Source organism: Poecilia formosa, unplaced genomic scaffold (genome assembly GCF_000485575.1).
Source record: "Poecilia formosa unplaced genomic scaffold, Poecilia_formosa-5.1.2 Scaffold140, whole genome shotgun sequence".
Classification (NCBI taxonomy): domain Eukaryota; kingdom Metazoa; phylum Chordata; class Actinopteri; order Cyprinodontiformes; family Poeciliidae; genus Poecilia; species Poecilia formosa.
This window is the reverse complement of record NW_006800079.1, coordinates 433,607-457,767: the sequence shown is the minus strand read 5'-3', so window position 1 is coordinate 457,767 and position 24,161 is coordinate 433,607. Positions and strand designations below refer to the sequence as shown.

The window sequence follows — 24,161 nt, the reverse complement described above, 5'->3', positions numbered from 1 at the left end:
TATATATCCCTTATACTGACAGTGAAAGTATACAGGTTTCAAGATGTGCAGTTGTTACTAAAGCCTAAATGTTCACAACAAGGCCATAAAGGGATGTTTGAAACTATTTTTGGAAACTACCAGTTCCCTTCATTCAAGAAACATAAAAACCTAATGGACAAGGCTACCTACCGCTGAAATAACTAAATGGGGCATAAAAGCAGTGCAAGTCTTTTGTGCTTCCCTTGCTGTAGCCAAGGTACTTTAATTAGTCAGTCACCATTTCTTGGCAATTGAACGGTTGGAAGGAGATAATGATATAAGTCATTATTGCATCAGTCCAGAGATACACTTCCATGTCCACATCTCTCTTCTGTAAAAACCCTGAAAAGGCTGTAGCCCTTCTTTTTGTTAGCCACATTAATTGGGTAGTCTTACCTTTTCAGATAGAAGTGGGCTCTGCTACTTCAAAATTGGTGTAGTATGGATGTAAGAACTTTTAGGAATAGTTTTATCTCTCACCTGATGGGTAATAAATCTTCCCATTAGCTGCCCACAATAGCTAATCCGTAATTGATGTCAGTGTAGTTAAGGTGGAAATATGGCTTTTTACAGTGCGAGTGTGCCGGTCAGCTGTGTTTTATGTGCTCCTGGGGCTTACACATGAATGAGGGTCACTTATCTATGTGCCTCATGAATCCCTAAACAGCTGCTCTCCGCTGTTCGCCTGGCTGGCAGTGGCAGTCAGGTAGTTTGTTATAGGATTTTAACCAAATGCGGCTGCAGAGCAACGTGGGGAAACATCTGTTGTGTGTGGAGAACAATGCCGTGAAGTATAAATATATTTGCATATGCGGAGGTTCTTCCTCATGTAGAACAGGTCTTGAGGTATGAGCAGGTTGACAAAAAAAAAAAAAATGTTTACTTGCAAATAAAACAAATGATGGTGAATGTTTTTATGTCGACTGGTGTGCGCTCCTTATTTTGCCTAAAACCGGAATTTTCCTCTTCATGTGGACATGATTAATTATTGTTCTGGTTTCTCTTTTTTTCTGCTTCAGGTGCACAGGAGGTGGTGATCAGATGTCCCCTCAATCACATACAGTGTATTGGGACGAGAAAATGTATTCATTTCAACAAGCTCTGCAACGGGGCCAGAGACTGTGAGGACGGGTACGATGAAGGAGTTCACTGTCGAGGTAAGAGAAGCTTTCATGTTCACTCCTCTAGCCTTGGGTTTAGAATGCATAAAATGATAAGAGTTTTCATTATCACAGCAATTAATCAGATTGTGCTCATCTTATTTGGATTATTAACGTTGTATAATTTATTTCACCCATTAAATTAGAATTCATTTTTAAAGCATGTATTTGTGTTAAGTGTTTAACTTTCATATCTAGTTAATGTTCCCTAAAATACTGTTGCATATTTTAGCAAGGCAATTCCAGATATGTGCTTTACTTTGTATAAATTAATAGTTAATTTTTATCCACTGTTAGAAGCTGTTTGCTTTGTTGTTTAATACACTTTCATCAGCTACTTAGTAGATGACAGAGAACAGCTTATTTCATGCTACGGTGTTTTGAGTTGGCATTTTCCCCCTTTTGCGGTTGAACTGGTTGCCAGGGTGATTTCTCGTCATCCCTACTGTCAGAGCAGGCGAGAGACGCAGCGGGATGGCAGCGCCAGGTGTTGTGCTGTACACAAGTTTTTGTTGTTGCTTACCTTTTGTGCAAATACGCCAAGCTGTTACGGACACCTGGCTTCTACGAGGAGGCAATATTTGCCCTGCAATCGCTGAGGTCCTGGCACAACAATAGCACCCGTCAGACATAAACCGCAACCTGTCCTGACCCCGTAAGACAGTTAAAGTCAAGCTGGGATGAGTCTGTGTATGATTCGGAGGTGCAAAGAGGTGTCAGTGTCTGATTTACTGTCCTGAAGGAAGAAAACACTATCTAAGTATTTGCCTCTCTTTTTTTACATTGCCATTAATTTAATCTTGCTAAAGTCTCCAAAGGTATTTGGTACTGAAGATACATGTCTTTTGTTTCTCAGTATCACTTCAGACATGTTCAGTGTTGTAGGAATAAGAGATGCATTGAGCAAGTAGCTGATTTCTGATTTCCAGTTCTTTTATAATGTTGATTTGCCACCAACAGTCTGTATTTATTCCATTTTTTTAAATAATGCAATTTGAGACAATATACATATCAAACTCAAAATGTTTTTATTTTTTCTTTCTCTCTGCCATGACCAGGTGACATTTATTTAAAATAATTGGCCGTTTTATTTGGAGTGCCTTGCTAATTGTGGTTTGACGCTTTTTGTCTTGAAACATACCGTAATTTTTTTACAGCACAGATTCAATGAAGTGTTTGAAACATTACTTAAAGATTTAAGCCATATTGAAATGATAGCATCATGCAGTTCCTACAAGTTTGTAAACTGCACTTCCACAATGCTTTCTATAAAACATACATCTGATTAATGTGGAGGCCATTGGAGCCAATCAAACACATTATCATGTTCAAGAATCCAGTTTGAGATTTTTTGAGATTTTTCATTCGATGCATTATCCTGCCAAATATAATCATAATAATCATAATATAATACCTAATAGGTGATAAAGAGCCAAAAGTGAGCCAAGAAAATATATCCCACACCATTTTAACACCATCAGCAGTTTTAACTATGCATATAAAGTGGGATAGTACTGTTGACCTCAAAATCTGAACCCTAAATCACACTGCCAAAAATGAGAATTATTGGGCCAGGGAAAGTTTTCCCAATCTGTTAAATTTTGGTGAGCTTGTTTGAATTGTAGCCACAGTTTTATGTTTTCAGCTTACATGAGTGGCAGCATGTGTGGTCTTATGTTGCTGCAGCCCATCTGCTTGAAGGTTCAACATGTTGTGCGTTTAGACATGGTAGGATGCATACCTTGGCTGATGCCTTTCAGTGAACTAAACTAGTCACTAAATTGATTAAGGCATCTCTTTTCTTTTACAAAACATTCTCTGTAAATCAGTAAGAAGGTTGTACATGAGATTTCCAATATTTCATCAGTTTCTGAAATACTCAGACAAGCTTGTCACATTTAAACTTAAATCCTCTTTCTTTCCCGTTTCTATGCTCAGTTTGAACTACAGCAAACTGAGCAACTGCTGCTCAAAGGGAAGAGTACTTGTCTTGCAATTGGATTCATTTCCAGCTTCTGTTCATGCCACATGACGATGTGGACCTTGTCATAGCACTTCAATCAAGGTTGTCCCCGACCCGTTAATAAGTGTATGAATGTGTACGCATCTAAGAGCATGTCTTTGTAAATGTGGCTCTAGTGTAAACAGGTTTAACTTAGCATGTCAAGAGAAATGCTAGCTCAATGCATTTTCAGCAAGGCGTTTTTACCTCATTGGCTGAGATCACCATTTGCGTTGGTGACTAAATAAACTTGCGTAATAGATTAACCAATGGGTGTTTGTGGCCAACGTCTTGCTGCATGTGTAAAGTTGCAGTAATAAAGGGTTTATAACTTATTTTAAACCAAGACAAAAATACCAAGGCAATGTGTTAACTGTCTTTCAAATCTGATGTTTGGGATTTATGTGATTAGTGCAGTTATAGTGATTAGTGCAATAGTTATATTGATTATTGACCAACATATTAAGTCTCTGTCTTTGTGCGTATTGAATGCAATTAGTTTGTTACATTTTGGTTACTCTGAATTCACTTTAATGATATTGAAGACTTTGATTCCACTTCATTCAGTAACCTTTCAGGATGACCTGGTCACCACTTATGTCTGGTCAGTGAAAAACACTGATCAGAATATGATTGGATTTTGGAACAGTCAAGCCAAGAACCATAGGATATTGCATGTCAACCATTTTTTTAAAATACATTCTTAGTTGAAACAATAGCTGTTTTTCTAACACACTGGAGTCAAACCTGGAGGAACCCACAGTGATTACCAAACTTTGTGTGTGTGTGCATGTTAGCCTTTATCCTTGAAAAGTAAAACACAGGCATTAAAGTGAGAATTTATTCTAGAAACATAAAATGATGAGATACGGTGTCAAGTACAGTGCAACAAAAGTACAGTGGAATCCATCCAGTTTACAGCGTTCTTAGTCATAAGTACACATTGATGCTGCTTGCTTGCCACTTATGAATTACCTTTGCCAAAATGGATTCCTATTAGAACACCTCCTATCCTGTTATTCTTCTGAAATGCAGTGAGAACACAATAGTGCAGAAACTGGCCTTGCTATATAATTCATTCCTCTCACAATCATCTTCCACTTAAAAACATAGAGATGAAGAGAAAAATAAACTGCTTTTTTAAGCCTTTGTCCAAGTTTTATTGGATATGAATTCATGTAGATATACCAAAAACATAAATGTTTTTTATAAGTCAACACATAAAATATTATGTTTTATGTGTGTTTTACTGCAGCATGATACTTCAGTTTTTTACTATGTCATAACTTGTCCTGATGATTTTATTTAAAACAGAAAGCAATCATAATTTTTGCTGTTAAAAATAAGAGATACTGTATTGCTTTCCACTGTTAGAAATATGCAATATTATATATTTCTGTACTTCATTGTGTATCTAAGTTTATCACTGGTGTGTCTTGCAGAAAATGTACTTTTTGCCCTACGGGTGTATGTAGTGTTGCATATCTAATAGCTGAGACAGCCAACCTGCAGTCATCTTCTCAACAGCCATGCCACTCAAAGTGTTAGTGTTGCCTTCATGAAAGAGACAAATGCTGCATATGTCGTTTCCACACCATCACTGTAAATATCTTCAAACAGGTAAACTTTTTTTGTACACTTTTTGGTCAGCTAACCAGCAATATGTAGAAACATGTGGGAGGCGAGCGGTGGAGTGTAGTTGTGGGCTCCATACAGAAAAACCATCTTACTAAAATGAGGTTTAATTGTAAAAAATACTAGGGGTAAAATTCTTTGTTATTTTTAGACCATATCATGAAAACATTCAGTATCTAGTTCACAAGGTAACTTCTGTGAAATCTATTTGATGAAACTATGCTATGGTCTTCTGATAGAGGTAATGAGACAAACATGCATGTGTATAGAAAATAAATGTAATATTTGTCTATTATTGAGTCGAGAGTTGATTTTAGGTATTTCTTACAAAAACAAATAAGTAATACAGGATTTCCCATGCTGCTGTTTTGCACAATTCTCTTGCAAATCATAATTTCTCAAGAAATCCGGAAAAGGGAATAAATAAAGGATACATTGTTTTGTCAGAATCAAATCATGGATGGATATAATCAATTTTACATTATTTTATTTTAAGTGGACACGTTTCTTGCAATAGTTTCACTTATTTCCAAGTCCAAAGGGAACTGTCTTGAAACATTATCACTTTAGTTTAAATGGTTTGGGTATATGCCCACAATAATATTGTGTAATATTGTAAAACTCACAGTCTTAAGATACATCACACATACAGCTGATCATTTTAATTTCATTGGATTAGTAAAGAACATGATTTATAGTTGTAATGAAAATATATTTTTTATTAATTTAGAAATATTTCCATTTCTTCCTCAGTGCAGACATGAGTCATCAGCTCAGAAAAGTTTGAGGGCTGCAAAATGTACCCTTCTCAGTTCGTGTCAATACTTAATGCATTAGTCTTGTATGGTAGAATTTTATTACCCCTTTTGTTCAGTTTTCATGTCTTACTCCATGTTCTTCGTTATGATTTCACACCGTAATATTCTAAGATTCTTCACAAGTTCCCAAAGCAAGAGCTACAGTTTAGGACGTGGACACATCAAACTCAATGAAGCAGGAGAAATTGAGGTCACCAGAGACAAGTCGAAGGCAACCAGCTGGTTCTCTTAAAAACTTTCCCTCCCTTTTTTGCCCACCTCTTATGAATATACATGTTGAGCATCCCACGAGGCCTTGAAATGAAGGTACCCATATGGAAAACCATCAAACTCTTTTTGCTCACCTTCAGAAGACTCATTTTTAATCGTATGCAACCGGCTGCGCAGTGGGAGCTCTGAAGTCTCTGCTTCTTGCATTTGAAGAAGACAAATGTCAGTCCTAAATAAATAGAAGTTAGTCAGTTATCAAGCTTCTTGTTATATCGCAAGAGCTGTCCCTGAAGGTGAAAACAAGCACATTTATTTCAAATTTTTATAACAAAAACAATGTTATTGAAACAGATTACTCATTGTTTAGAATGACGGTGTTATTCCAATGCTGTCACATGCAGTGCACTTGCTCAACCGAGCTCTGGGCGAGAACTGGCCTACATCTGAACTTTGAAAACTGATTCCAAGATTTTCCAGTAACATTTGATGACACGAGAAAGAACAACGCTTTAATAAAACGAATCCAATTTATTCGGATCCGAAACTTATACTGTCATCTTACACAACACAAGGAAATCCTTCTTCTCTTGTTTTAAAGTTTTGGGAATTGTTGACAAAACAAACCACGCTAATTAAGTAATCAAATCTAAATCTTGCATACAACTAATTCACTTTCACATTAGTGTCACTAAATGATTTGAGGTTTGAATGAAAAGATCTGTGCTGTCACATAGTTCTTCAATCTTTTGTCTTGAATTTTAAAATAATTCATTGAAATTGTGAAGGTTATTCAAGTTTTCATTTACAAGTTTAAAAAAAAAGCACAGTAGTTAAGAGCAGTGCCAATTACTGACTGAAATGTAATCTATTTAACATTTTTATCCCAGTAATTCCCTTCCCCATAATGTCCTTCATTAGGTTTTATGACTCAAATGAAGGACATTTCAAATAATTACAACCTGGGGTTTTTTACAGCTAGATCAGATTTTTTTTTGTATCCAATTTTTTTCTCCATGTGCCCAACAGAACAGAACATTCCAGGATACAAACACATTCTGGCAAGGAAACGTTGCTACATATCTTTTTTGTAAGCTTAGATTTTTTTTTTATTATTATTTCTATCAACTTTCATGGACATTTCAATAAATTACAGACAAATATGCAGCATAGTACGATGCATATCGTACTATTCATTTTTACTTTCATTAAAAATATATACTGAAATATTTGTTTTTCCTAATTAGGCTGTGAATATACACTTAGTTGCCAGTTCTGGTGTTGAGGTCTCCCAATTGCACCTTGAAAAATAAAACCGTTGAGCAAAGTGCATTAAAATTAAATATAAAGTCAATAAAATAGGGATCAAATATAAGTAAAATACAAGTTACAGGTTTTTTTTTTTTTTTGACAAAACATTTAAATAAATGGAAAAAAACAATCTCAAAATGCATCCAATAGGGCATGTCCAATACCACACACACAACAGACAATAGCTGTCCAATTGCTGGATTTATGGTTTTAATTTCTTTTCCTTCACAGTTTTTTCCTCATAGTCTTGACTTTTTTATTGTGCTTGTTGCATTTTAGTACTGTTTTGTGTTGTGCTAAGGACATATTTAGTGTGCAATTATTGGTGGAGGTTATAGATGAAATCATGTCTGTCACAAATGTCAAGAAGCCTGCTGTAGTCTGGGATGCATGTATTTGCTGCAACAGTATGTACTGTTACACTGATCTTGTCACAGCTCAGCTGGAATATTTCTGAATTTTTTCTTTAAGGCTATCTTGGTTTCAATTTTCTACATAATATGCTTTGGATTCCTCCAGTAAAAACATCCTTATTCTCCTGAAATCATGTGCTGCTAACAGATTTGTCCACAGCCTAATAGTTATATCCTCTTGTGTTTATCTGGAAGATTGGTTTTGAGATGATTAAAAGTAGTAAAGTCATATCACTAAAATCTGTTATATTTTCATTTATTACAGTATAGTTATTCACTAAACACACCATGAGACCAAAAATTTTGTGTTCATTTCGTCACACACAATTCATCCCAATTGCTTGCCCTGCACCGTGGTTGCCATGCCAATAGCTTTGTGCTTTGTCCATGCTCATCCCTTAATGGAGGGCCTTTAAGTAAACAATTGTTAAATTCAAAATTAAATGCAAAATAACAAAAAGCAACATAGCATGGTAGATTAATTGCGATCACATGCCTGACTTTTCTTCTTTTTTTTTTTTTTACACTTTTAATTTCATATAAATGTCCCCACTCTGAATCCAGTTGCTGTGTATCCAGGAGTTCCACAGCAACTGGATTCACTTGAATAAGAACAAGGAGTTCCACAGCTAAGAGCAAAGAGCTGAAAAAGCAGACTGTCCAGATGATGTCTGTCTCAGAGGCACTTTGATGTTTCCACTGGAGACTCCTCGTGTGGCAGAGCCCACTGCTCTGAGTGGAACTACAGGTTCACTGAGAACAGAAGGGGCTGCTGGATTGTGCAGACATTTATACATCAATTTTAAATAATAAAACTTTATCAAAGTTTCCAAAACTTAGTAAATTTAGGGTGCATTCACACCAGCCCTGTTTGGTGTGAATAACCTTAATTGAAGTGTAGTGTATTTGTCTGAGTCTGATTTGCTGAGGGAGGTGTGAATGGTCAATCAAATTCTGATGCTAACCAAAATGGCAAACTCTGGTCTGGAAAAAAACATAGGTCTTTGTTCAGTTGAAGTGAATTCCGACTCAGTTTGAATGCATATGTGGACTCAAGTGGACCAGAGACCACTCCAAAAGCAGAAAGCAAACTATAACGCAGGGCATAAATACAACCAATACAGAAGTGTGAGTCTGGTGCTGGAAAGATAAATGGGTCTTGGTCTTTTACCAAAAAAATAAATAAATCCTACAACTGCTGTGTAAAAATTTGGAAATGGGAATGTTGGATTCCTGGATTTTTAAAATCTGAGTTAAGGGGAAGACTGCCTTTCTCTAAGGAAAACACATCATGCTAATCGCTAATGCTAAAGTCTGTTTAAAATTAGTCTTTTATCAATGTATTTTTCTTATAAAAGAACACTGAAATCCAATTTCACAGATATTTCTCTAAAATATTTCCAGGTAAGAAATTACCTTACACTTTATTTTCAGCTCTTAGCTTCACTTCTGAGCAAATAGTCATAAAAATGCAGAATTTTCACCGGTAGCACAATAATAAAAATTCCCAAACATGCATGTAGGTACAGTTCAAGTAGCTCATGTTTCTGAACAGAAAGAAATTTATGAAGACCTTTACGCTTTCTGTATCAACCAAGCATGTGGGGAATGCATAATCTCCGAATAAGAGTGCAATGCACATGAAAACAGTGTCAAGAACATGATGTAGTTCAGAACATGTTTCATTTCAACTGACATTTAAGCAACACATTAACAAACTAAGCACGACCCCCAAATCTCATTGATCATTAACAAGCTGATATGGTAATAGCTCATGAGTACTTGACATTTATCCCGCAGAATTAGCCCATTCCTTGATTGTGAAGTGTGGAGACAAAATACAGTTAGGGAGCAGGTCAATGAGGATATAAAAAGTAGTTTCATGCTCTATTTAGATTGCAGTCTAAGAGAAGTAAGGCCTTTGAAACCCCTTCAGACAACAAAGGTTTCTTTCACAGTAAACTCTTCATTCCACTACTGTTGACAGACATAGACTCCTATTCTAATACCTTGTTCTGTGAAACTGATCATGTATGTGCTGGATTTTACATTCCTTGTGAAGGACCTACTTCACTGCTCACAGTAAAGCTACAGTCGCCACAGTTATTGCTGCAGAGTATGATTCCATTGCACCTCTCTATGGGCTCTGATTTTGAGGTTTTCACCCCGGTGGAGGAATGTGTTGCAATGTTTCAAATATGAAAACTGAATAACACCTCAAAGAGTTCAAAACTTACAAGTTTTTCCCTTCATCAAGCCTTGATTCTGGTAAATAAATGTAAGATTTGCATAAGTGAAAAAAGTAAATGCCTCCTAAACCTACTCGTCATGCTAGCCTTTGCTTTTATAACTGCCGTGAAGTATTTGCAGTTACTTACAAAGAGTCTTTTACATTGCTGTGGAGAAATTTTTGCTGTCTCCTTCTAATGGACTTGGTTTAATTCAGCCACATTGGGAGCTTTTTCACATCTGAACACAAGCGTCTCTGACTTTGGCTATATCTCTATAAAACCTTCATTGTATCAGGGGGATTTACTGGTTTGCTTTGGATTCTGGCATTCTATTTTTGGTTTTTGCCTCAGAAGTCTTCTGTGGATGCCATTTTCATCCATTCTCATTCTAATTGTTGAATGATGCACTCTGACCTTATCTGAGGAAAGTGATGTCTGTCAAGCTTTAGATGTTGGTCTTAGTTCTTTTGTAATGTCCTGGAGGACTTGCAGATGCACTCTGAGTAATTTTGATAGGCCGGCCCCATCTGTGATGATTCACCATGGCTTCGCTTTTTAACTGATTGTGGATAATGGCTCTACATGTGGCTTGCTGGAGTTCCAAAGACTACTTCACTTCACTTGGGCTTTTGAATTTCTTTAGGTTGAGGGATCATGCTTCCTTTTAAAAATATATCAGCAACTTAAACTTCTCAGATAGTTTTTTTTTCTCAGGTGTTTTCTTGATTCTACTTATTTGAGCCTGGGTCTGAGAAGTTACATTTAAACATTATGGTAAATAGCAGTAAGTTATAGTTTAACATAGGGTAGATTGACTGAGATAGAGAATTTACCTAAATACTGTAACTGAAATTATGATTTTAAAGCAACCTTTTGTTAGGAAATCTTTGAGTAATATTACTTGGGATAATTTGGACTTGACTGCTCAGCTTGTTTGAATTTGAAACAAATTTCCAAAATGTTCTTTACTTTCTAAAGACTTAGAGAAAATAGTGTTCATTCATGTGGGGTCCAATTTCGTTTTTATCATTCCTGCCTCAGTTGGGGTCTATTAAAGAAAAGCCTGGTCTTTATTTTCATAGATTTATCTGCCCCAGAATCGTAATAATAGTTATTGCTCCATCCATCCTCTGTTAAATGTCTTGATGATATTAACACCTGGGTGGAGTCAACTTTTCTATGTTTTCTGATGATAAAACTTATTTGGTTTAGCTCTAGTTCTATGACTTGCTCTCTTCCTGTGATTGGGGGAGGGAGGGTTCAGTAAAGCAGAAAGCTTGACCTAAGCCTGTTCTAACCAGACCTGACCTTGGGAAAATACTCTGTTCCTTTATTACAACCTGACTTGATTATTGTAATGCACTTTATGTCGGGGTCAGTCAGGTCTCCCTCTCTTGTCTGCAGCCTTTTCAGGATGCTGAGGCTCGGTTCTTAACAACAAGCCATGGGTTTGAAAACAGTTCACTGGTTTTATCCCCCTTTTACAAGCTCCCCATGTGTAATTGAATATATTTTAAAATTCTCTTGTTGACTTATAAATACCTAAATGGGCTTGCACCCCCTTATCTCTCTGACCTACTATAGCCTAATGTTCCTTCCTTGGGACTCTGATCATCTGATCAGAGTCCCAAAGCTAGGAGGGAGATCAGAAGAGATCGAGATTTATTATCTGTGGCTCCTTAAGTGTGGGACAATCTGCCTTCCAACATTACAGACTTTTTTGCTTCCCATTGTTAAAAACGACTCTGTTTTCAGTAGATTTCAACATAGCGTGAGTTGCATGTTCTTCTGATTTTAATTAACTTCTGTTTTTGTTTTTTCTTTGTATTCTGTTTGCTATGTTATGATGGCTGGAATAAAATGTGAAGCACTTTGGTCAACTGGTTTTAAATGTGCTATACAAATAAATTTTACATCAGCATTACTTGCTGCTTGTTAATTATCATAAACCCACATTTTATTTCTTTTTATCAATATTTACCATAATTTTTCTTAGCCGACATTCCGTTTACAATGTAATTCATAAATATTCATACCTGTTTTTTTGTACTTGTCTCATGAAAAAGAAATAAGGTCAACTATCCATCATCCCTCCTGTTTTGTCCCATTTAGACGAAGTTGAAGAGGCGACCCTGAGATGTTTTTTTTGGTTTTTTTTTCGTCTGTAGAGAAGAGATAGGACATATTGGATAACAGATTTTGAGAATGTAGCTGATAGGGGAGATGGTAAAAAAAAAAACGACACAGAAGATTCATGGATGCAGTAAAAGGAGGACATGCAAGGGATTGGTGTGAAAAAGAAAGATGCTCAGGATAAGGTGAGATTGGAGGAAATGATCTGCCGTGCAGACCTCAAAAAGGAGCAGCTGATAGGAGAAGATACATCATTCCCACCCCCTTGTTTCTGAACAAGTCAATTATCTCACTTGATTAACTTTTCATTATAGCGATCCAAACAAACAGTTTTCTCCTGCTTGAAGGAGCTGGTGATAAGTGATGCTCCTGTTGTAAAATGACTGGCCATGAATACAGCTTAAAATAAATACTGAGAGGTTTTTTTTTCTTCTTCTTGTGGTAGGTTAAAAGTGCTCAGCCAGCCTTGTACTGTAACATATTAGCATATTTATTAAATTTTTGCTCCTCTAATGGATGGAACATTTGCCGTAAGTGGTCAAAGTGATTGTTTTCTTCTCTGCTGTGCCACACTGCGATGTGTACTGCTTCTTTACTGTGTTACGTCACCATGCTGCAGCCACTTTACCAAAGCATATGAGGTAGCAATTCTCTATAGTGGCGTGTTTGCCGTTTCCGTATTTCACACAGATGAATCTGTTGATTTGCTGTGTGTTTTGGCAGAATTTATCAAAGTATCTCTTGTTACAATCTCGCCCCTTTTTTTAACTCTGTATCAGAAACTGTTTTGCTGTTTGAGTCTTTTCAGGCCTTGTGGTATCACTGCTTGTGATCGACTTTGAGACAGACCCAACAACACGCTATATCAACAAGAGCAGACACTGGCAATCAATATTTCATGCGTCTTACTTTGTTCTTGCACAGTCTGGCAAGATATTGTCACTCATATCATTACTCTTTCTAATATGAGGAAACAATCTTGTGTCATCAAATCCCATTACAGGGGATTTTCTTCCTCCGGAGTGGGTAGAATTAAAATTTCATTGTTTGCTGGCAGATTCTGACACCCACACCCATGACGTTGCTTCCAATTTTTCAGGGCATGTCAGAAGCCTGGCTGTGCACCAGGTTTTAAATCTCTTATCAAATTGGACTGTGGAGGATTACCAACATTTACTGTCATGTTTGCCTTCGAGTTTGAGCTCCAGAGTTGCATTTTTTTATATGAATATCTATATCTCTCAAGTTTAGGGTTTGTACTGCTATCTGTCTGGAAGGCATCATGTCATGTCAAAGCTGACATGCTCAAGCTTTTTAGATAACTTTCTAAATGCCTGTCAATAAACTGTGTCAGTGCAATCATCGCGCAGACACTTTTTTCTCTGCGCAGACTTTCTGAAAGTTCAAACTCAAGAGATTATTTGCCCCATTTTCACTGCTGTGGAATGAAACCTGTCAATCATGCCACCCAGTATAATATCAACTCCAGCTACAGACCTGGAAATTGGTTCAACTCTTTACTTATGCTTAAAAAAAATAACAAAGATTCTTTGAACTGGCATTTGGTGTACCCTCTGTGTTTGGCTTGCATCTGAATTTGGTCCCACGTGAAATATAGACCTTGACTGTGGAGGGAAGCTATGGAGTAAGGCTTTTCAAAGACAAAGGCCATGGCCATCCCTAAAGGGAAGCTAGAACTAGGCCAGATGGGGCAATCTGACTGTTAGCCTTGGAGCACTGTTTTCTTGTTCATGGTGAGACTTCTTGTTATTACTGGCAAAGGAACAAAGCAGCTCTCTGAATTTATATTCTGCCATCTGTGTGGTTGAATTTTGAAGATCTGAGAGTTTTATGCTGTGTGAGTGATCTATGCTGCCATGATGTCCTTTCTTTTAAGCTATGATCTAAACTAAAATCTATATTTAGGTCATGAATCTTCAATATTACTGCAACTTACTTTTAACAGAATTGAGCTGTACATTCTCCACTGGTGTGGGTCATTGTTACCCATGCAATTTTTGTTATTAATGTACAAAATCTCACATGTATGTCTAGAGAGGAAGATTTCTGATCTAGGAAGAATAGAAGCTTTTGCAAGTGCTGTGGTTGACTTGTGTTTGTTGACTTAAGGGACCTTGAGCTTAAACTGTGTTCTCAGTTTATGCAAAATTACTACAATTCATTCAGACTTATGGACATATATTTATGGGGGATATTGTGAATACTGGTGTTCTCTGTAACTTTGGCTATAAGTTCAGCATGCAATATATATATATATTTTTAATAAAAATAGTTTGTGGAATCTCATGTTTTTCTTAATTAGGGAGGTAAGTTTTTGTCATTTGGTTTATTTACTTTCAATTAGGCAAGTTGGTTAATATTCAGATCGTTTCCTTTTGTTTGTTGTTTTCGGAATTATAGCTCACTCTGAAGCCATATGCTCCACTTGTTGTAACATCTCAATCAAAAATACATCTTTTTAAACTATATAGCAATATAAAATGTTCAACTTTGTGTGTGTTGGCTGGTTGGGCTCTGAAGAGGATGGATCCTTCATGTTATGATCTGGCCACCCCTAGACGGGTCATAACAGCTGGGGATCATATTACTGGTCACAGTGTAGGATGTGTAGAGAGATATTGCCGGGGAATTAGTAACTTAAATTAACGTCCAGTATTAAGAAAGACACAATATTGTAAAGAGAGCAAAGAATGAAAGAAACTTCCCTTCTGTTCCACTGCTGGACAAAGAAAAACATTACATGAGACCCCCTTTTTTTTCTTTCTAAATATCGTGGATAATTTGTTACAAAAGGCTTGGTTACCCAAAGGTACAAAAATCTATGTTCATAGCAGATGATAAAAATAAATCAGAAAAGGTAATGACAGTAATCAATAAATCAATCCTATTTATTTAGACACAATTATGGTCCATCTAAAAAGCAAGAAACAGACAAACAAGAACAATAAAAATAAAATAATCATCCACTGCCATGTAAACTAATTTTAGTTCCATAAACTAGAGAAGGACCTCACTGAGCTTTGAACAGGAATGGTCAAAGTGTGAGTCCTGCTGTTTACAAAGTCTGTTAACCTACACATACATCTGTACATAGTGTTTTGAAGCACAGCAGCAAAAGTTGGTACATTGGCATTTACAAACATCTGACTGGCACTACTCCACCGCGGCACCGAAAGCAGCATCCTCAAGCCATTGCAGGAGGAAAACCTCTACTTACTCCTGAATAATGCTTTTAAAAGAATGTTTTACTCTTACAGAATATGTGGTGTTGTCATACCACCACCTGGGGAGGCCTTTCTTTTCAAAAATAACAAAAGCTGGACTGACAGAAATGTCGCATGAACATGACTTCTTAACACCATTTAGTCAGTGGAGGAGAAACGTGTTGTTTTGTGGCAGGCAGTTTTAACACATAGTAGAAACATGACAAAATGGTGATGGAGAGTCATAGTCATTTCACTAATTTTACTAATTTCTGTGGCCCTAGTTTGTTATTATTTGATACAGAGAACACCAAGGCTAGATAGATTTTGCAGTGCAATTTTGCAAGAGTTCATTTTAAGGAATAAGAAGTAAAATCTGTTACACCTACAATGTGGAGCCTGACTTTTACAGAATTAAAACTCAGACTATTTGTAGTCTGTGTTTGTGTTTATTGTTTATGTTTATTTTTATGTGGTATTTTTGGTGTATTGTAAGATATATCTTATTGGTTTTAGATCCAAATAATTCTAAACATACTCCCTCTATAGATTCTAAAGTATGTTATCTTACAAACCTTCATTTTAACATGACACTTAATACTTGCCACATATTGCACCTTTGGTCTTTTCTTAATTACAATTACTATCTTTGAAGTTTGGACCGTGTAGGTCCTTCCATGGGACCTCCTAAAAACATGTTTTTCTTTAACTTTCTAACCGTTCTACTTAATACACTTAAAGGCAATAAGACTATAAAGTGCACAGTCTCATGCCACCTTATTTTCTACAGTAAACAGAAAGTCATAAGTCACTAACTAAATTAAAGTATAATGAACAAATGTTTCCTCTGCATTAATTTTATAGTAGACCATAAAATGAATGGTCTACTATTAGACCATTAACAATAGACCAAGTTGTGATCTGTAAAAGATATTGCCTTATTTATATAAAAAAAGGAGTTATCCTTTGAAGGATGTGACCTTTCGAAAAACAAAAAAGTTTTCTTAAATAACTTAATGCTTACTGTCTCACACATATTGTTTATTTCTAGATTACAGTGGCAGGGATACAACAAGCACTTTACAACTGACTCATACATGCAGAGGTAGCTTAGATATGTGAAAAGCGGGCTCAGTTCCAGATATACAATCCCCTCAGCCCTCTGTTTGCCAAGAGGAAAAGCTCATCATCTGGCGTCTCTGAGCAGATACAAGGATTAGCTTTGAATATCTTTAGCCCAGCATGTAGACATTTGATTACTGCTTCACAACAGGGAAGTATGCTTGCTACTCTATGCCTCACGATGAATAGCAATGCAAAGGTCACTCAGGGTCCACACACAACTTTGACAATAGGTAAACTGGTATAAGTGGATAAAGCGTCAGCCTTTGACCCGCCTGTCAGGCACTGAAAACTTCAAAACAGATTACCTGCGTTTACAAAGTATTATTACCAGTCACATGCTTTTATTATTGAGATGGATGTTCATTCCACTGTGGCCACATTAGTGAAATGGGTCTGCTCTGTAACCCTGGTGGGAGTTTGTTCTACACGATTTCCAGGTTCCTTCTGGAGTTAAAACGCATTCATAACAGGTTAGTCTGAGATCTGAGAAATGTGAATATGCAAGCCCAGGATGGGCTCACAGTGAACCAATATAAACCAGGGATGGATAATATACACATTATGCTAAGGTATTTCAATGTACCAATATAATAATTAAAAGTAGGGTGGGGAGGGGGGTTTACCATAAATAATTTTAAAAAATACTTAGGTTTTCTCAGGGTGGTTTTTTGTGTGTGTGTCATTCTAAAAATTGACAGAAAAGAAGTCTGCAGCACAGCCCTGCTCAAAGCTCATCCATGTTTATCCATTTTCTATGCTTAGCTGGCTGCAGCTGAAGAAGATGGTGTCATGATCCGTGTTTCTGTGTATTTATTTTAAGGTTTTTCTGTGTTCAGTTTCTGTCCTGAGTCTCTGTTGTTTCTGCGTCTTCCCTGTTGATTGCTTCCCAGGTGTGTCTCATTCCTTGATTACCCTCCCTGTGTATTTAGTCCCACCTGTTGTCTTTGTCTCTTGTCGGATCCTTGTCGTACGTCGAATGTCGTTTGTCTGCCTGCCATCACAGTTGAACTGTAAAGTCCTGTGTTGGTTTAGCTCTCTTATTCAGTCCTCAGTTTTTCAGTTGCTACCGGTAATTAGCTGTGTGCTAACTCTCTGCCGTGCCGCCTGTGTTGGACTGTGCTTGAGCTCTCTTTATTAAATCATCTTCGTCATCATCGTCTGGGTCTCAGCGTTCATCCTCACCACCACCTCCCACACCCCATGACAGATGGAGTTTAACTGTGTTCAGATTTAAATGTTGATGACAGAGATAAACCCACTTTGACCAAGACTAAACATACTGTAGGGTGCTTATGCTTGTGATCAGTTAATCATGTACCAACTGAAAAGAAAATATTTTTTCTGCTGGCATTTTGTAATTTGGTTTATAAATTGGAGTAATTTAGAGCATAATTTATGGCTCTGAGTAAGTAATTAAGACCATAGTTAAGCAAGACTGGGAGTTTTTTCATTTAAAATCTACTCCAACTAATGCCAGGACTAATCCCCTATTAATTTATTTTTTTTTACCAGAAAACCAAAGAAACTATAGCATTCAGGTTCAGATGAAATGGGCCCATTTATCTTCTCAAATACCAGCCCGTAATTAACCCAAATTCTTCATATCTTTGTAAGATTTAGACTAAAACTTATTTGTATTTGCCAAAGATGTTCATGGTCGGTGTACAAGGAGAGACATTTTTTAACATATATTTTCCCTGTTTTTATTTGGATTTCATTTTAAGAACGGTATGCTGAAAATCGTCTTTCCTGGTAATCAATGGAAATATCTTCATTGGTTTTACGTCTTCTAAAAGCTGGTCTTCTGGATGTTTCAACTGGTACTTTGTTAATTTACCTTTGGTGATGAGCTTAGAAAATTCTGTCTTTCTCATTTTTTAACATATAATCAGTATCTTAGGTCTATTTAGATTCTCACAGAAATGCTAACAGGTGAAAAAACTAATTGCCTTTATTCATTTTTACTTTTCTTTATTAAGCTGTGATCATACTTCCTGTTTCATTTTTATTTATTTATTTATTTATTTTGTTCCTGGTTTGAATTGTTAGTTTAATCAAAGACACTGCTGCTCCTGAGGTGTTTGACTTAATTTGTAACCCGTTCTGTGTGAAGCCTGCATGTTTCTTTTTCTTAAAATACAGGTTGACTTCAATTACCATTAAAAAATGATCAATTTAAAATAATGACTCAAGAATCACTTAGCACAGTAGGAATCAAAATGACTAAAACTCAAAATTAAAATGTGGCTTCCAATCCTGGTCGTCTGTTCACCAAGTCAAAAATATTTAATTTTAGTTCAATTTGAGGCTGAGTGTACTTTTATCTTTCTGGAAAAAAATGAAGCCCCAGACTGCACAACCATAACCATTAGGGTTTAAAACATGAACCGGTACTTAACAACTAATAAATCTGAGACCTTTTGAAAACTGTTTGAAGGCTTGTTTGCACGCTACTGATAGCACAGCAGGAATACCATAGCTGTAAACGTGTTTCTATTTTTACTTATGTTCAATTGAGGCAACATGCAGAGCTGTGACTCAAAATCTTCCATTATTCATGTGAATAAACAGTTCAAATAGTGGTGCTTTAATATCTACAAAAGAGGAAAAGAAAACCAGGGTACTCTTATTTGCACTGACATAATATTCATGTAGCCTGATCAGGAATTTAATATAAATATATTTCAATAGATTAAACAATTTCTCCTTGAACTGTGGATTTTTCTGTTGCCTTAATCAGGAATTATCTTTACACAATCCTAAAACAACTTAAGATTACTGTGTTAAATTTTAAACATTGTTTAAAACAAATTAATTCAAAACATACGTTTTTCATTGGGTGGTTGTGCTCTTTGAAGGTGCTTATTTATTTAGAAGAGCCATGACATGATTAATGCAGCATATCCTGTATGTGCAAAGCACCAGCAGTATATCGTTTAGGAATATTTTTTCTCAACGTTCTCTTTCAAGTACATCAAGCTTCAGGTATTTTCGACTAAAATCATCTTTTCAACACAGGAGCAGAGGAGACGTATTAATACATAAATGTCAAAGCAGCCTCTCCAGCCATTGTAGTTGAAAGGTTACTGGGCATTTACATTTTAGTTTTTTGGTGTTTTCTTACTCTCTGTCATACAGAAGACACATTTGTACCAGAAATGAAAGCCCTGTCATTTCACACACAACTCTTTGTCCATCAAAACCTCTCTGACAGCACAACAGTCAAAGTACACAGAGCTTTGCCCCCTGCTGTTCCTTCCAAGCCATCTTAAAAGCATTTCACTCTGAGACTGATATTGTTTCACAACAGTTACCTCTGCATTCATTTGACTACGTGGAGAAGGTGTGCAGAAAGACTTTGTTTATAGCAATAGCACAATCTCACACTCAGTAATGCGGAAAAAAAAAAAAAAAGAAATCAGACCTTTAATGTGTGTACATTTTATTTAGTAGGGCAAAAATTGTTTTCCACAATATTACTGGTGTCTGAATTATTGTTACCAATAAAATAAATATAACTGAAGCATTGCTTTGCATTTCTACTTTATTTTTTAAAGTCTGGAAACTTTTAATTATTAATTCATTACTTTACGTATATCCTTGCTACATCACAATATTTTTGCCAAATTAAAGTAATTATTTTGCCATCTAGATACTGTCAGTGTGTGATGTCTTTTAGCTTTATATGCTATAATGGCTATGAATTGATTTTTTCTTTTTCTTTTTTTATTAAGAAAAAATTGTCTTGAGTTGTTGTCTTGTGTTGGCAGCATTGACTAAAGAGGATGCCCCACATCAGGATGAAGAAGCTTGTACCATTTGCTGTTTTTGTGGGAGAATTTTGGATTTTACTGACTAGAAAAATGACAAGACATCACTGGTTGTGAAGCCCTTTGAAAATGGCTGTTAGTCACTAACAACACTAAATTTGGGACTTTATTAGGAGTTTTCTGTCCTCACAAAAATACTGGCCATTTTCATAATTCCAATGTGTCTGAACTGAACTTTGATTAACATTTTAAAATACTTTAACTGATCCAACCTAAACTTAATTGTTCCACACTGAACAGTGTTTTTTGCTTTGTTAGTTTTATATTTAATAAACCTTGTACCTATGAGGAAAAAAAAGAAATTCAAATGTAGAGGGGTTTTTTTTTTCAATTAATTTTAGGCAATTGGAACACATTAGAATTTGACAAATATACAAACCACAAGCCATGGAAAAGTCCAAAGGTCTGCAATATGAGGCATGTTTTCTTTACCACAACAAAGACTCTTAACAACTTTAGTCAACATGATACAGATGAAGAATTGTTTTTTTTAATGTAAATATAATAAGCAAACTAAATATGTTAGCAAATGTATCATGTTTGGTTGTGTTTTTATCAGTTATAAACACAACAAAACAAGATGGCCCTACGGGTACAAGGAATATGTTTGTCATTAGTTCACAAACTCTTTGCTTCTTTTCCACCTACATTTTAAATTAAAAAATATACTTAAATTCTCTTTTTCTAAAACTTTCTGTCTTTGTTTGAAATAATACCATTTTTCATTCTACCATAAAAGCAGTCACATGGTTTTTGGGGCCTGAGAAAAAAATAAAATAAAATATTTTTTTTAACAGCAAGGTCAAAAGCTCCTTTGGATTGAAAAGTATTCTGACCCTGAAACACTCAAACTTGCATGGGATTATTCTGCAGTTATTGCCTATTCTTTGAAACATAGTTTTATTCATAAAACTTTTACTCTATTGGTGAAAACAGAATAGTAAGAATTTTTTGTTTTTTTTTTCCTTCACAATATTGTCAAGCTGTCTTCTAGTCTCGTCCTTGTGCTCTAAATATTGAGTCTTGTTCCGTGTTTTAAAATGGCATTAATGTTAAAGCCAACTTTAACTGAATTAACTACCATGCACACCAAGTATTTAAGTGAGGTAGACAAATCTCTTGGAGAGAACAGTCTCTATAACAACCTATCATTTAGATGTTTTCATACAGGTCACCATTTCATTGGAGACTGTTAAACTGGTTTTAATATTTCCAAGTCTTCAAATTGGTTTCTGTATATACTAGAATTAATCAGCCTACTCCAAGCAACACATCATTCATCTTCATGTAGTAGTTAGTCAAAACATATTGTAGCCTATAATGAAAACGGTGACAATTAATAACTAGCAGCACACAATTCAACTGCTAAGAATAAAATTGAATGAAAAAAAATGATCCACTGTATAATAATGACTAGACTTGTGATTGCCTTTTTCTTGTATCACTTTGAGTGTAACCGCAGCCTGTCATGAAATGCTTTGATCTACCGCTGTGACATTTCATTAATTTCTTTAGATAGAGCAACTGGAAAGATCATGGAAAAATTGATATGCAGCTGTCTCCACTGAGCTGGATGATGACTTTAATGAAAGTTCAGCCGCCTTTGTGTAGTTAAAGCATTGTTTTGAGACTAATTTGCTCTTTTGTTCCACGTATTGATTTGTTCTACGACATATTCTTCATTCCACAATTAGATGTTCTTGTGTTTGCAGAACAATATCCCCCCGAATTACAGTATTCTGAAAATGCACCTAAAATGAAATGTTGGTAATTCCTATGGAGTATTACACCATCATTCAGTCTGTCAGATGAAGATTTGACAATGCAATGTTGGTAAAAAAGTTTTAATTGTGCTGCTTAGACAACCTAGACAGCTGACTGACATATTAATATAAGTTATAAAGCCTGCACTTTGGGATTATTGAAACTTTTTTCCACTGACTGTTGAACATTTAATGGGGATGACATTTCTTTCCGTTGTTATGCATTTTCTAACTGTATTGATTCCATACTTGACATTTGCATGAAAAATATTAATACTCTGCAATTTAATTTTCATGTAGTTACGGAGCTCGACAAATCAGAATATCGCTGGTTTAAGAGTAGCTGAACATGAGGAATATAACAGATATATTAATAAAGCACTGATTCCAGGCTAAGGCCACGGCTTCTGATTTAGCCCTAAACATTTAAATGGGTTTTGCTTCACAATTTTCTTCTTGCAGAGGACATTGTCATGGCTTCTGACCCTTTTCTACCCCACCTTTGCCCTGTTCTCATTTCTCCAACATGGTTGAAAACAGCAACCAGCTTCTTTATATTTCATGTCTTACTCTCTTTGCATATTGTGTCAGTTACTGTCTGTGAGCAGGTTTCCATGTGATTGTGGTGACCAACACTTTACCACAGATTTTCTGTATAAAAAAAAAGACAAACTTTTTAGTCCTGTGTAATTTTGTCTAAATAACCAAATTTTTGGTTTTATTAGCTGCAGGACATAATCTTCAAAATTAACAGAAATAAACACAATTTGTCTTTTGCTCACTTCTTTTTCAATAAATGAACTTAATGAGCTTGGCTTTTTTGTTGTTTTTTTGCTAAATGAGACTGAAGTATTTAGGAGGGAAAGAGGGAAACCAGGCATATTTTTGTAAAGCAGAAAAGTAATTTTCCTAACTCCATCTCTTTTCAATTGTAGAGCTTCTGTCAGCCTGCCACGAGCTCCGGTGCCGCTACGGCTGTGTCATGACGAGAAACGGCACCTTCTGTTTCTGTGCCGACGGCTTTGAGGTCGGTGAGGATGGAACAAGCTGCAGAGGTAAGAATCTCTATAGCCGATGGGGCCCTTCACACCATGGAGCCCTCTCCACTAAACCCAGAACCCAACCATACCCCAAATCCAATCTGCCAACAACATTCCTTCCCTTTTCCCTCATCCAGATTTCTTTCATATGAATAAGTAGGAGTTGCAGAGTACGTGAGAGCCAACTGTCTGCAGGGAGAGCCGCTTGCACGCAACGTTTCCACACCAAACCACATACACATTCATGCACATATTTATACGGCATACAGCTTGTCTATGCATTTGTTTCTCTTTAAATGCTCTTCACATATGTCAGAGGCTACACGAAGAGGTGACTTTGCACATAACTCATGCTGAAGATATAAATTATAGTGGCATGATTATGCTGATGGAGGAAGTGTACCAAAGTAGCTGAACTTCCTGAATTTTATCCAGTTGGAAAAGATGTACTAAAGAGTAGTTCAATGGGTATTACGACTCCAAAGATGGCTTATTGGTAACAGAAGTAATTATACCTTAGGTGCCAGACTGAAGCCACATTAGCATTACTTTATGTATTTGGGTCATGTTTGAGAACACCTAATTTGTTACAAATGACTCTCTTCCCTTTTTTCCATAAGATCATGATGAATGTGCCATGTATGGTGCATGCAGCCAAACCTGCACGAACACCTACGGGTCATACAGATGCAGCTGCACAGAAGGATACATCCTGCAGCCTGACAGGATATCTTGCAGAGCCAAACAAGGTGAGCAGCACACTTGCATACTTGAGACAATGTAATCTGCATAGCACATATGTTTCACTTCTATTAATAAACAGGCTGGAATTCCAGCTTATCAAGGCTTCGATCTGTAGGAGAAACGGCGGGGCAAGATGAATGTGGTTTAGCATTGACCACATCCATCACCTGCACGGGAACGAGTAGATCTGTTGAGGCTGGTGTAATGATAAAATTAATGAGCACAAGAGTTTTAAGAGGGTGCCGTCTGCATTATTTGTTGGGAGACAATAACTGATTTATGCTAATAGCTGTTGGCGGCTCAGCAGTGAATGTGTCCCCACAAGTAAAGCAACCTGCTAATTGTTGAAATTAGGTGCTCAAGAAGGATGCTGTGTTCAGGTAATCTGTCACCTGCAAGTTAATCAGCCTAATTAATTTGGTAGTACAGTTTTACATCTAGCTTTTTTTTTTTTTTTTTTTTTTTTTTTTTTACTGGCCAGTGGATTTCCTTACTACCCTCCCA

The 24,161-nt window shown here is 36.3% G+C and overlaps 1 protein-coding gene across 7 annotated transcripts in view; it reads left to right on the top strand.

Moving 5' to 3' along the window:
* lrp1bb (low density lipoprotein receptor-related protein 1Bb) overlaps positions 1-24,161 on the top strand; it is a 308,534-nt gene that overhangs the window by 106,563 nt on the left and 177,810 nt on the right. For all 7 annotated transcript variants that reach the window (XM_016676720.1, XM_016676716.1, XM_016676718.1 and 4 more), the window contains 3 exons: positions 1,041-1,178; positions 22,809-22,928; positions 23,534-23,662. In XM_016676720.1, coding sequence (XP_016532206.1) covers positions 1,041-1,178; positions 22,809-22,928; positions 23,534-23,662 — 387 coding nt within the window. The remainder of the gene's footprint in view (positions 1-1,040; positions 1,179-22,808; positions 22,929-23,533; positions 23,663-24,161) is intronic.